This window comes from Lipotes vexillifer, unplaced genomic scaffold (genome assembly GCF_000442215.2).
Source record: "Lipotes vexillifer unplaced genomic scaffold, Lipotes_vexillifer_v1.1 scaffold98, whole genome shotgun sequence".
Taxonomy (NCBI): domain Eukaryota; kingdom Metazoa; phylum Chordata; class Mammalia; order Artiodactyla; family Lipotidae; genus Lipotes; species Lipotes vexillifer.
In genome coordinates this window covers 2,752,961-2,766,623 of record NW_006799611.1, presented here as the reverse complement: position 1 = coordinate 2,766,623, position 13,663 = coordinate 2,752,961, and the positions used below count along the sequence as shown (strand labels likewise).

General features: G+C 55.5%; 1 protein-coding gene across 1 annotated transcript in view; it reads right to left on the bottom strand.

Moving 5' to 3' along the window:
• MIGA2 (mitoguardin 2) overlaps window positions 1-13,663 on the bottom strand; it is a 26,054-nt gene that overhangs the window by 11,251 nt on the left and 1,140 nt on the right. The window contains exons 2-11 of the mRNA XM_007471804.1: window positions 11,959-12,198; window positions 10,862-11,072; window positions 9,066-9,178; window positions 8,012-8,129; window positions 7,475-7,584; window positions 3,155-3,272; window positions 2,052-2,152; window positions 1,337-1,452; window positions 322-394; window positions 81-167 (exon numbers count right to left, since the gene is read on the bottom strand). Of these exons, the coding sequence (XP_007471866.1) occupies window positions 81-167; window positions 322-394; window positions 1,337-1,452; window positions 2,052-2,152; window positions 3,155-3,272; window positions 7,475-7,584; window positions 8,012-8,129; window positions 9,066-9,178; window positions 10,862-11,072; window positions 11,959-12,054 (1,143 nt within the window). The 5' untranslated portion in view covers window positions 12,055-12,198. The remainder of the gene's footprint in view (window positions 1-80; window positions 168-321; window positions 395-1,336; window positions 1,453-2,051; window positions 2,153-3,154; window positions 3,273-7,474; window positions 7,585-8,011; window positions 8,130-9,065; window positions 9,179-10,861; window positions 11,073-11,958; window positions 12,199-13,663) is intronic.

Here is a 13,663-nt window from a genome sequence, read left to right as displayed (position 1 = left end):
CAAAAAAAAAAAAAAAAAAAAAAGAAACAACAACGCAGGGGGGAGAAGAGCCGAAAAGAGAGCCCCCCACTCCCTGCTACCTTCTCAGCCTTGGTCATCAGGCCCGTCACCATCTGCCGGCCAACCTCTCCGAAGAAAAACTGGTGACTCTTGTCCTCCAGGAGGCCCTAAGGGGTGAGGAGGGAGGGGGTGAGCTGACAGGCTGGCGGTCCCCCAAAGCCGTGGGCAGGGCAGCACCGTGGGCTGGGCAGGTGGCCATCCATGCAGAGGAGCCTGCTTGACTCTGCCCCCATCCCCCAACGCACCCCGGACTGCACCCACCTCGAAGGCTTGCCGCACACAATGCAGCTTGGCCAGAAAGTCCTGGTCACTGTAGCAGCCCAGCAGTTCTGTCCTGAGGGGAAGCGCAGAGTCACAGCACCTGGGCCCCAGCCAGCAACACCCCTGTGGGGTCAGGGTGGAGCCCTGGGTGTCCCTGCCTCCACCTGGTAGTGTGACCTCGGGCAGGTGGCTGCCCCCCTCTAGGCCTCAGTTTCCCCCAAACCCAAGGAAGGGGCTGACAGGATGCTCCCTGAGGATGGGCTGCCTCGATGGCACTGGGCGCCCCTGGCAGGTGTGGTCACTGGGGGTCGGGCTGACCTCGGCCTCCTTTAGGCCCCAACCAGCAAAGGACCCTCTCTAGCAAAGGACCAAAATGGCCAAATTGCTCCCAGGGCAGGGCTTTCTGGGGCAGCTAGAGGTGCCCTGATCTGGGCACTTTATCCAAATCCCCAAGGCTTCAGCTGGGGCTTTTGCCCATTTTCAGTCAGTGAACTTTAAACACACATACTTAAATCTGGGACTCATGACCATCATACAGAACAATTAATTTAAGGTGGATAAGAGCCCTAAATATACCACACAGGAGAAGACTGAGGCTAAGAGAAGTCAGGAGACTTGTCCAGAGCCACACGCCACAAAGTAGCAAGACCTGGAGACAATCGGGGTCTGTCTCCAAAGCCTGGCTTCTGGACGGCTCCTTAAAGGAGTGTGTCAGAACACAGGGCTTAGGGACAGCGCCCACCGTGCTTCCATGATTGGACCCCTTAGAACATGTACAAATGATTGTTATTTTAATTACTTATATTAATTAGTTATTGTCATCGTCAGCCCTAGACCTGCCTGTCTTGTACCGGGGCCATCCTAGGGTCTCCGAGGCTGGGGTAGGAGCCACGGCCAGACCATCCCACCCTCAGCCTGGCTCAGCTGGGTCCCCACCAAGCCCTGCTGGCTTCCCCAGCCTCCTCCAAGGGGACAGCCCCCCACCCGCACCTGCCTCCTTCCCCCGCATGCTCACCTGAGGGTCCGGCAGGGCACTCTGCCCTCCTTCACCAGCTGCAGGGCCTCCTCGTAGGCGGCGGCAGGCCTGGAGAGTGGGCTTGGGTAATCTCCGACCTGCAGGGACTCAAAGAGCTGGGGGGAGGGTGGAAGCCTGTGTCAGCAGCATTGGCGGGCGGGTGTGGAGCCTTGGGGTGGGTCAAGGGCACCTGCCCAGGGGACTTCTGGCAGAGTACGGCCTAGGGGCCAACGCTTCAGAGGGAATGTCAGCGGGAATGCTGGCCGAGGGCAGAGGCCCGGGTTTGAGTTCTACTCTGGCTCTCAGCATCCCCATCACCGGGTGCCCTTCCCAAAGGGACCATCTACTGGACACACACCCGTGTCCTCCCATCCCAGGAAAGGACAGCCGCCTGGCACACGCGGCCATGGCAGGAAACTAACCAAGCAATGAGCACTCGGTCTGGAGAAGGGAGAGGCCGGCGTGGGCTGGAGCCGCTGGGGACGGGGACCCCTGCCCTCACTCATAGGACCTACGACCCCTGGTTTCTCAGGCTTCCCCATTCCAGCAACACTGAAGAGTCCCCCGGGGAGCAGCATTGGCGACCGCCAGATTCTGCTCCCATCAGAGGAAACGCCTTCACTTTCCCACAACCCAGTGCTCGCCCGCCAAGGAGCCGCACGGGAGCCCCAGCCTTCACCCCTCTCCCCGCAGCCATCCCCCCAACCCGCGTCACCTCAGTGGCAGAGAAGAAGGAATCCTCCGAGGTCAGGCTGTCCTCATGGTCCGCCCGCAGATGCAGCGAGCCCTCAGTCAGGGGCAGCATGAGGGTCCGCTCTGGGCAGAGAGGGAAGGGAGGGGCTGAGCTGAGACTACTGAAATCACCAAGCTTCGAGCTAAATGTACACCGAGCTTCGAGCTAAACGTACACCAAGCCTCCTAACACCCGATTCTGGACGAATGACGCTGATGGTGGCAAAGCTCCTATTTTCTGCGCTCATGTCAGGGGACCTGCCACGTCTGCACCGCCTGACCCTGAGGCCTGTGGGCCCTGAGCTCTGAGGGCAGGCTGTGCTGTGCTGTGTGGCCCTGGGCAAGTTGCTCCCCCTCTCTGACAAGCTGAAACAGCCTCTGATGCCAAAGGGCCGCTCACTCAGCACTTCCATCCCACCCGCTCAAGGGCGAGAGGTCTGGACACTCAAGGGGACTTGGGAAAGGTTCACAGCCCTGAATGCCCCACCAGCCTTCTATGTCACACGGGGAGGCCAGAGGAAGTGGGACTGCTCTGACGGGGACAGAAGTGGAATATGTGTCACCCTGGCCAGCCCTCACTGGGCCTGTGTCACCACTGGAAGAGCCCAGGAGCCCGACACTCAGTAGTCTGATGTCCCCCCCCCCCCGGGGGCAGACAGCCCCCAGGGCCCTTCCCTGGGGGGTCACAGTCACCACACAGGGTCTGGCATGCAGCAGGCACTAGGAGAACATCGGCTGCTTGGCTGAATAACTTCATTCCATCTCAGTGATGTCACACCCCCTGACCTCAATGGGCAGGGCAACAGCACAGGCTAATCTCCACGTGAGCCACCCTCCGCCCACCCGGCGCCCGCAGAATAGGGCTCAAACCAAACACCTGGAACAGCCAGCAGGGAAGATGTTGACATACAAGCCCCAAAAGCCCGCTCCCAAGGGGATGGGGCAAGACACACCAGCCAGGGACTCCCGGGGCCTCATTCCAATTCTGTTCTTGCCTGTGGGGCCTCAGTTTCCCCATCTGTGCAGGGAGGCACTGATCGGATGAGGTCGTGGGCCCTGGATATCCTGCGCCCCAGCCCCGCTCACCGAGGTCCAGCAGCATGTTGTCGGCCGGGAAGGTGGACCCGAACTCCTCCTGCAGGTGGTAGGCCCGGTGCAGCAGGGACTCCAGCTTCTCTGCAAACTCCCTTCGCTGTGACTCTGGCTGTGGGTAAAACAATGACGATCAACCCAGGCCCCCTAAGCTCCCCACGCCAATGGCCCCTTCCTTCACGATGATGGGGCCCCAGCCCCTGGGGAAACAGGGGACAGCTCTGAGGCCCAGCAGCAAGCGCAGGTCTGGACTGAGCTGCCCCACACAGGAGCCACCAGCAACGCACGGCCAGTGCACACTTGAAACTCGGCCAGTCCCACCTGACATGGGCCATGAGCATAAATACACACCAATTTCAAACACTTAGTATCCCCCCGCAAATAAAAACCCCAAGACTACAAGAACATGAAATACCTCAGTGATTTTTCATATTGATTACATGTTGAAGTGATAATATTTTGGATATACTAGATTATAGAAAATATATTATTAAGTCATTTCAGGGCTTCCCTGGTGGCACAGTGGTTAAGAAGCCGCCTGCCAATGCAGGGAACACATGTTCGAACCCCGGTCCAGGAAGATCCCACATGCCGTGGAGCAACGAAGCCCGTGCGCCACAACTACTGAGCCTGCGCTCTAGAGCCTGCGAGCCACAACTACTGAGCTCACATGCTGCAACTACTGAAGCCTGCGTGCCTAGAGCCCGTGCACTGCAACGAAGAGTAGCCCCTGCTCGCTGCAACTAGAGAAAGCCCGCGCACAGCAATGAAGACCCAACGCAGCCAAAACTAAATAAATAAAATTTAAAAAGTCATTTCACCCATTTCCTTTTGCTTTTTAATGTTGTCATCAGAAAATTTTAAATAAGATACACGGCCTCCTACTGAACAGCGCTGCTCTAGACCCGAGCAGACCTGGCCCAGACCTTGGCACCACCAGTTCCGAGCTGTGTGACCCTGAGTAAATAACTCCCTCATTCTGAGCCTCGGTTTTCTTATCTGTCAACTGAGGTAAGAGAACCTACTTCCTAGGATTTTAGGGAAAACGTGAATGAAATCAGGTATATAAAGTACTCCTACAAGACTGACCCATGGTGATGGCCAGTAAGTGCTGGCTATTATAATCAGAGGGCAGTTAGGAGCCCAGAAAGAGCTGGGCTCAACCCCACTGTTCCTATTAACCGTGTGCACTTGGGAAGGCATCGCACCCCTGGCACCACAGCCTGTGGCCTCAGTGACCTCCTCGCTGCCCTTGGCCTCCAGACCAGGGTGTGGGAAGATGGGGGCACTGGTCCTTTGAACCCAGGAGCTTCTAGGTCAGGGGTCCAGGCACGGGCAGGCCTGACTCTGTTTTCCACAGAGGCTGCCAGATCCTGCAAGTACATGTAACCAGACCCTGGGGAAGAGACAAGGGCCAACTCGGGCCTCAGGCCACTGGGAGAAAGAGGCGGAAGCACTCCGAGGGGGACAGTAAGATTGTAATGGTTGCCTTTCACTGAGCGCTAGCCCTGGACCGGCAACTCGCTGTCCAGCCTCAGGGCTTCCTTGAGGCAGGGATTGCCATGACCCCACTTCACAGAGAAAACTCAAGGAGGTTATGTGGCCCAGCGCACCCAGCTAGAGCCTGGCAGAGCCCATGGGACCCCAGACCTGCTGGCCATTTTGCTTAGTAACCCTGCTCAGTGTGGCCAGCAGAGCCTTGTAGCTTTGGCAGATCTGCCAGCTCTTTCTCTGGGAAGCCACCTTGGGTTAGAGAATGGTTTCCTACATACGACACAAGTGACAAAAGAAAAATTAGATACACTGAACTTCATCAAAATTAAAAACCTTTGTCCTTCAAAGGACACCACCAAGAAAGTGAAAAGATTGGGAATTCCATGGCCATCCAGTGGTTAGGACTCTGCACTTCCAATGCAGGTGGCACGGGTTCGATCCCTGGTTGGGGAACGAAGATCCTGCAAGCCGTGAGGAGCGGCCAAAAAAAAAAGGAAAGTGTAAAGACAACCCCCAGAATGAGGAAAAACATTGACAAAAAAGTACAAGAAAAGCCTTCTCCTCCTTTCCCTGCAGACCCTCTGCTCACAGATCACTGTTAACAATCTCCCGCGGGGACTTCCCTGGTGGTCCAGTGGTTAAGAATCCACCTTCCAATGCAGGGGACACGGGTTCAATCCCTGGTCAGGGAACTAAGATCCCACATGCTGCGGGGCAACTAAGCCCATGACGCCACAACTACTGAGCCCTTGAGCCACAACTAGAGAGAAGCCCAAGCGCCACAACAAAAGATTCCACGTGCCACAACTAAGACCTGATGCAGCCAAAGATATAAAAATGAATATTTAAAAAAAAAATCTCTTGTGTTATCTGTCCAGAGGGAAATAAAAGTGCACATACACACCAGCAGTTACCAACAGGCATATGTAGGCAAGGATGGATGTCTTTTTAAAAATGTACACATCAGCAGAAATTAGTACAACATTGTAAACAACTATACTTCAATAAAATAAATAAATAAAATGGACACATGGGTCATGAATCACTATGTTATATAGCTGTAACTTACATAATGCTACACATCAACTACATCTCAATAGAAAAAAATGTACACATGCGTCACGATAGACATTCTATATCTTGCTTTTTTCACTTCATAAAATATAGTGGAGAGAGCAACCTAACAGCCCATACAGCTTTCCTTCAGCCTTTTATTTTTCTTCTTTGCCTCGCCACACGGCTTGTGGGATCTTAGTTCCCCAACCAGGGATCGAACCCCCGCCCCTTGCATTGGAAGCACAGAGTCTTAACCACTGGACCACCAGAGAAGTCCATCCTTTTTTTCTATTTATTTAATTTATTTGGGGGGGGGGCGGGGGGCTGCGTTGGGTCTTTGTTGCTGCACACAGGCTTTCTCTAGTTGCAGCGAGTGGGGGCTACTCTTCATTACAGTGCACGGGCTCTAGGCCTGCGGGCTTCAGCAGTTGCAGCACATGGGCTCAGGAGTTGTAGCTCGCGGGCTCTAGAGCGCAGGCTCAGTAGTTGTGGCGCACGGGCTTAGTTGCTCCGTGGCATGTGGGATCTTCCTGGACCAGGGCACGAACCCGTATCCCCTGCGTTGGCAGGCGGATTCTTAACCACTGCGCCACCAGGCAGGCTGATTCTCAACCACTGTGCCACCATAAAGGCTGCCTAGTATTCCAGACCCCTACTGATGGGCACTTACACTCTCCAGGTTTTCACCTTTTTTAACTATTACAAAACAATTCATCCTAGGACATATATTTGGTGTGCTTTGCAGAAAAAAAATTTATTTTGGCTTTTCCACTTTATTTCTCTTTTCTGATACTGAGACAAATATTCACTTATAGAAAACTTGGACTGTGTCAAAAAAAAAAAAACGTATAAAGAAAAGACAAGACAAAAGCTGTGTGACCCAATCAACTATGAACACAGGCTATTTCCCTCCAGCCCTTCAAGAATGCTTTTTTTTTTTTTTTTGGCCAAGGGGCATGCGGGATCTTAGTTCCCCGACCAAGGATCAAACCCATGCCCCCTGCGGTGGAAGTGTGGGGTCTTACCCACTGGACCGCCAGGGAAGTCCCCATTTTTTTTTTTTTTTGGCTGTGTTGGGTCTTCATCGTTGCGCACGGGCTTTCTCTAGTTGCAGTGAATGGGGGCTTCTCTTGTTGCGGAGCGCAGGCTCTAGGCACGCAGGCTTCAGTAGTGGTGGCAACGTGGGCTCTAGAGCACAGGCTCAGTAGTTGTGGCACACGGGCTCAGCAGTAGTGGTGCGCGGGCTCAGTAGTAGTGGCACACAGGCTCTAGAGTGCAGGCTCAGTAGTTGTGGCACACGGGCTCAGCAGCAGTGGTGCGAGGGCTCAGTAGTAGCGGCACACAGGCTCTAGAGTGCAGGCTCAGTAGTTGTGGCACATGGGCTTAGTTGCTCTGCAGCATGTGGGGTCTTCACGGACCAGGACTCGAACCCGTATCCCCTGCATTGGCAGGCGGATTCTTTACCACTGCGTCACCAGGGAAGCCCCCCTTATTTTCTTTATGTAGTCAGGATCAGGATGTAATCACCAGTGTGGTTTACTGAGTAATTACCAAGTACCAGGCATGGGCTAATGCACCTTACGTGAACTTTCTTACTTAGCTGGGTCAACATCCTGGTCAAGCGGAAGCTCCCATCCAGGAGGACGTGATGGGCTGGCAGAAGGCGGCGCTGCTGGACGCCTCCCAAGCGTGGTCCCCCACCAGCCACACCACCAGCCTTCTCGGTGGCCGGGGGTAGGAGAGACCCGGGGGAGGACTGCCTACCTCGGACAGCGCCTCTGAAGCGGTCTCGGGGTTCCGGAGGCCGTCCCCCCTCTGCCCCACGCTCAGCGCCTGCTCCCACTTCTGCAGAGCTTCCTCAAATAGCTCCATGCCTGAGTGTGGGCGGGGGAGATGGGAGAGAAGGGTGTCAGGCCCCCAGCAGAGGGAGAGGAGCCGTGCCCCCCACCACATCGCTCAAGAGGGAGCTCAGAAGAGCGAGGAGGCAGGAGAGCCCGGAAGGATGGGAACAGCCAGGACCGTGTGGACCAGGTCCTGACCCCTTTTTTCAGGACTGGCTAGCTTGCAGGTCTTCATTCAGACCAGATCTGTTCCTGGAGACTCTGCCCGGTCCAGAAATGGCTGGAAACCGTTGAGCCGGGGATCTGGGGTGGGTGGTTTTGGAACTGATTGAAAGCAGCACCCAGAAAACCCAGCCCAGGCTCCCGGGAGGAGGCCACGCTCCCCACTACCCTGCCCCGGCCGCGGGGGTGGGGCGGGCGCTGGGCAGGGGGCGCCCAAGGCCGGCCTCCTGGCCCGTACCTTGCACGTAGAGGCTCTCAGCATTGCCGCTGCTGGTGGTCACGGACTCCTCCATCCCTCTGGTGTCCCATGGCCCCGAGCATGCAGCCACGGGGCTGGATGAGTTCACCACTACCATCTGGGTGCCAAGTAGCGCAAGAACCCGAGAATAAGGGATGAGGCCTTCCCAGACCCCTTGCAGGACCCCTGAGCCTCCCCCTACCCACCGCCCCTCACCACACGCCACGTGCCCTCTGCAATACCATCCCTGAAAACAGCCCCGGGCCGCAGTGGCGAGCCCCCGGCACAGCCTGATTCCGTCAACTCCAAGCGCCTGAGGACACGTCACAGAAATGGCCAAAGCAGGAGGAAACACTGAGGCCAATGCCCAACCCAGGAAGCTGCAGCCTCCTATGAAACCCACCCTGAGCTCCACTCCTAAAAGGCATAACCCCCTCCCTACTCCGGGGCTCCACTACGAGTGAGATAGGGAGGACGCAACGAGCACCCATTACATACGGGCCGGCAGGGCCCGGCTCTCACCCACGCGTCTCTCCCACACGAGCAGCCACCCGCCTCCCAGGCGGGAGCAGAGCCAGCTCCTGCTCGTGCCTGGGTCCCCAGGGCAGTGGCCGGCTCAGAGCTGGGGCTCAGTGCTCGCTGGATGAATGAACAACTAGACGAGTGAATGAGCCAAAAGCCGTTCCCCAAGAGAAAATAAACTTCTTTGTCTTATTTATCTCTCTCTATCCTCAGCGCCTGGTAGTCTCTGACAAAAAGCCAGTGCTTGCTCAGTGTCTGATGAATGAATGAATGAATGAATGAATGCACTTCCATGGGTAAGTATCTTCCCCAAGAGATCGCAGCTTCTCTTCCGCCTTTATCCACCTTTCCCTCACCAGTGCCCGGCACACAGTGATCACTGACCATCTCTGCAAGTCCGCACGGATGGATGAGTGAACGAACCAACCAATGAATGGGTGGAACCTCTTCTCCCATCTTCCTACCAGCCCAGAAGCCCCCGAGGGCAGAGACTGGCACCCCAAGGCCATGACAGGCGCCCTGCTACCCTCACCGAGGCCAAGCTGCGGGAGGAGCCTGAGTGCTTGCTGGGCTCGATGGAGGAGACGCCGCTCAGCGTGTCGTTGCTCCTGCTACTGGGGCTCTGGACCCTCCGGCTGGAGTAGCCTGCGAGGAACAGGAGAGGGGTCACGCCAGCTTCCCACCCAGCCTTCGCACGGCTGCTGCCCGCTCCGGACCCCTCTCCCCGTCTTCACCTGGGAGTCTGTCCTGACCTTCTAAGTCAGGGTGACAGCAGAGCACCCACAGGGCATGCACCTAGCAGCACAGGGCTGGGCCCCTGCCCCTCGTCCTGCTCACTTCCGTACCCCTGTTACGCGGCGCAGGGCCTGGCCCGGAGCGGCCTGGATCTGCTGGGTTAAGCCTGAGAATGAGGCCCAGCCACTTCCACCTCCTGACTCAGCTTCCCCTGTGTTGTTGATTGACTGACTGATCTGGAATTCTCCTCCTTCGAAAAAGGATTTGAGGCACCAACTTTTCAAAAGACATAGTTTTGTTTTGGTTTGGTTCTTTTAAGCGAGAAAAGTAGGGAAGGCAAAATAAGGTGGAACCAGAGATGGTGCTGGTACAAAGTAGGCAAGCAAGAGGTTAGTCCAGAAACGACTCCAGGCTTCCAGTGGGGCCAATGCAGAATGGAAAGCCAGCTGTGCCAGCATGTCTCGTGGTCCTGTTCTAGACTGGTCTACAAACTTCTCTGGCCAACTGAAAAGATAAAAACTTCCCTTTTGCAATGATAATTCATAATTAAAAGTCATTGTCGGGCTTCCCTGGTGACACAGTGGTTAAGAATCCTCCTGCCAACGCAGGGGACATGGGTTCGAGCCCTGGTCCGGGAATATCCCACATGCCGCAGAGCAACTAAGCCGGTGCGCCACAACTACTGAGCCTGCGCTCTAGAGCCCACGAGCCACAACTACGGAGCCCACGTGCCACAACTACCGAAGCCCGCACGCCTAGAACCTGTGCTCCGCAACAAGAGAAGCCACCGCAATAAGAAGCCCGCGCACCGCAACGAAGAGTAGCCCCCGCTCGCCGCAACTAGAGAAAGCCTGCGCACGGCAACGAAGACCCAATGCCGCCAAAAATAAATAAATAAAATAAATAAGTTTTTTTTAAAAAAGTCATTGTCACAGAAGGAGATTTTGCCTCTTAAAACAAGTTTCTTCCAACATGAGAGCCTTTGAGGACTCCTTGCCTTGGAAAGCGATCTGTATACGGCATACACTGGGTTACTGGGTTACAAGATTAACGGGACCATAAGAGGCTTTTAAAGCCACACCAGCAGACACAAAACAGGTCAGCGGCTGCCAGGAGCTGGGGGAAGGGGAAAGGGGCTGACTACCAAGGGCCCTGGGGGGATTTAGAGCAACAGTTCTTGATTGTGGTAGTGACTGTATGACTATAAGTGTTTGTCAAAACTCAAAAAAGTGTGAATCTTACTGTATGCAAAGAGAAAAAGAGGGGGATGGTGAGAATACCAAAAGGCTCAGGAACCATCTGGCCCTTTCTGCTCCTGAGCCAGGGGACTTCCATCGCTGGACGGAGGAGCTGCACCCCACCAGCCCACTCTGGACCCGGTGCTCCCAAAGGGTCCTCAGATCATGAGAACCATCGCTTCCAATGACATGTGCATCCGGCCACATCACCCAGCAAATCCTTACAATGACCTGCTTCCCAGGTGAAAGGGACTCAGCTTGGAGACAAGATGTCACTAGCCCAAGATCTCAGCTAACAGGGGTCCAGCTGAGACTTGACTCCAAGTCAGGCCCTTCCCCACCACCTCACACCTACCTTTCTTCATTGACGGGACCTTCCTGGCCATGAGGATGGGGAGGGGCGCTGTGCCCAGATGCTCGCCTCCCATCTCGGGGCCGACCTGCTTTTTCTTCCGCCGTCGCCTCTTCAGCTGGTGGGCGGCCAGGGCCAAGGCCACAGTCCCCAGGGCCGTGGCAAAGAGGACCTTCCTCAGGCCTGGTGTCAACCGCAGCTGGGAGAAGGCAGACTGCAAGAAAAGAGGGAGGCAGCCAGTTACATCTCCCTGGGAGAGCTGCCCTGAGGAACACGTGAGGGGCAGGGAACACATCAGGCCCCCAGGGGATACCTCCTGACCAGGAATGACTGAGAGGCAGCCACCTGCAGGGGGCTGTGGGGGTGGGAGTTGGGGGCCCTGGCCTCTGAAACCTGGATCACAGAGATGTAAAAGAGTGGGACGGGGGACGGCAAAATGACAAGGCTAGGAGATCATATCTGGGGTCCAGCAGGTGTCCCCAACACCATCGGTCAGGATTCTACCAGCTGCAGTGACTGAGCACCTATGCCAGCTACTGCACCAGGATTTCACCTGTGTTACCTGTCCGAATGCCCATCATTTTCCAGGTGAGGCACCTGAAGCTCACACGGGTTAGGACGCACGCTTAAGGTGACAGGGAGGCAGAAATGGAACTGAGGTCTGCCCACCCCACTTCTCCACTCTTCAAAGACAATGACGTTCACTTTACCCGATGGTCCATCTGTACACTCCCCTGCTCCACCCTCACTCTGCCTGCTGGACTGGGAACCCCTCGAGCGAGGCTGCATCCCACAGGGCAGAGCTTCAGGAAGTGTCAAGAGGACTGGTCAGCCACAAACATTTAAAGTTGGCAGGCATTACTGACCTCTTTTATAAACTGAGAAACTGAGGTCAAGAGTCCACATAGGCCTGGGGTGGAGACCGGGCTTGGGACCCCAGACTCCTAACCCAGTCCTCCTTACTCTGCTCAAAGAGGATTGCCTGGGACAGCAATCACGAGGGCCCAACTCTCCTGATGCTGAGGGACCCTGGGATGAGTGGCTCAGTTTCAGGGACCAGAGAGGTAAAGGGCAGGACCACAACCCGCCCTGATCTTTACCTGCCCAAACGTCGTGTAAAGGAACACAGGGATCTCTGCCACCGTCATGGCCAGGGCCTGGATCATGGACATACCCTCAGTCCTCCGGAATGCCATGGCAGGATCGGCACCCCAGGCGAGAGCCCTCGGGGCAGAGAGCTTCCAAGGAGAACGTCTTCAACTGGTTGCTGGCTGGGTCCCAGGCACCATCCACGCCCCGAAAGGACGGGGACACACATACCAGAAGGTCCCTCCACAGAGCTGAGAGACAGACGACCAAGTCAGCCACAAGGGTGTGTGCATGTGAGCATAAAGAAACACACACAAGAGTGCTCTGGGGGATGAGGTGGGATCAAAGCCCACGTGTGGAATGCGAGGCCTGGAACCAGGCCCCCGCCTTCTGCCCCTGCCAGCAGGAAGGTAGCCAAACGCCCCACAGACTTTCTGCCCACCTTGAGCCCTGGGAGAAGGCAGTGTCTGGCACGCTGGCCCAAGTAAGGACCCAGAGCCTGGGAGATGGATAGGTCACTCTCAAACTTGGGGCTTTATACCACACTTTCTCAATCTTTTTAAACCCATGGCCCACGTGCTAAGCAAAAACCTTAGGCCTCTAAAGGGTCAGACCCCTGAGTGAGAATCATTGCATCTTTTCCACCTCCCACAAAACCAAGAATGTTGTACTCCCTGTGGACGTGTTACGAAAACAGCAGGGTATTTCCTCAAATAATAACAGCTACCACACCGTATGTGGGTATTCTGTGCAGAGTTCCTTACATACATTATTTCACTGAATCATTACAATTCTATGAAATAGATGCGATCTACCTCCCACACCCCTGCCAATTCCCAACGAGGAAACTGAGGCTCAGAAAAGCTAAGTCAGGAGTCCAAAGTCACACAGCTGGTACCAGGCGGAGTCAGGACTTGGACCAAGATCGAATGGACTTTCGACTCTGTGCTCAACACAACCCTTTCACCAAATCTGACATGGAGCAGGAAGTGGGAGCCTCAGCAGAACTACAGACTACAAGGGCAACTTTCCCCTGGGGCCTTGTGAGACAGGGGACTCCACGGCCCATTCCAAGGCCAGTGAATAAGTGGCTTGCGCACATATAACCCAGTCCCCAATCCTGCAGAGGACTCCCCGACCACCACCACCGAGGCCAAGGATGCCTTCAAGGTCTCCTGGGACTTCAAACGAAATGACCACGAAGGCCAGATGGACCCTGTCTACCTGGGATGGCGGCCAAAGTCACTGGACTGGCACAAGAAACGGCTTGTGTGTGTGTGTGTGTGTGTGTGTGTGTGTGTAGGATAAGGGACATCCTGCCAGGAGGCTACAAATTGAGCGATGTGACCTCCAGTGGTCACAAGCCAGCTCTCTCAGCACCACCCCCAACTTGGCCCAAGCCTCAGAACGAACGAGGGAAGACAAGAACATCAGAGGATCAGCGGCTACTATTTCCCAAGCACTTACTTTAACAGGCCAGGCTTGGAACAGACTCTCCATGAAAGGTTTTAAGTCTAGTCACCCACAGAACCCTCAAAGCAAGCACTGTTTATCTCAATGATGGGGAAACTGGGGCTCCAAAAGGTAATCAAGCCTACCGAGGTCACTGAGTAAATGGCCAAGCCGGGATATGACCTCAGCTCTGGGGGACCTCAAGGCTTGGCATTTACCTGCAGGAAAGTCAAAAGCAGCCTCTGCTGCCCCGACTGAGGGAGA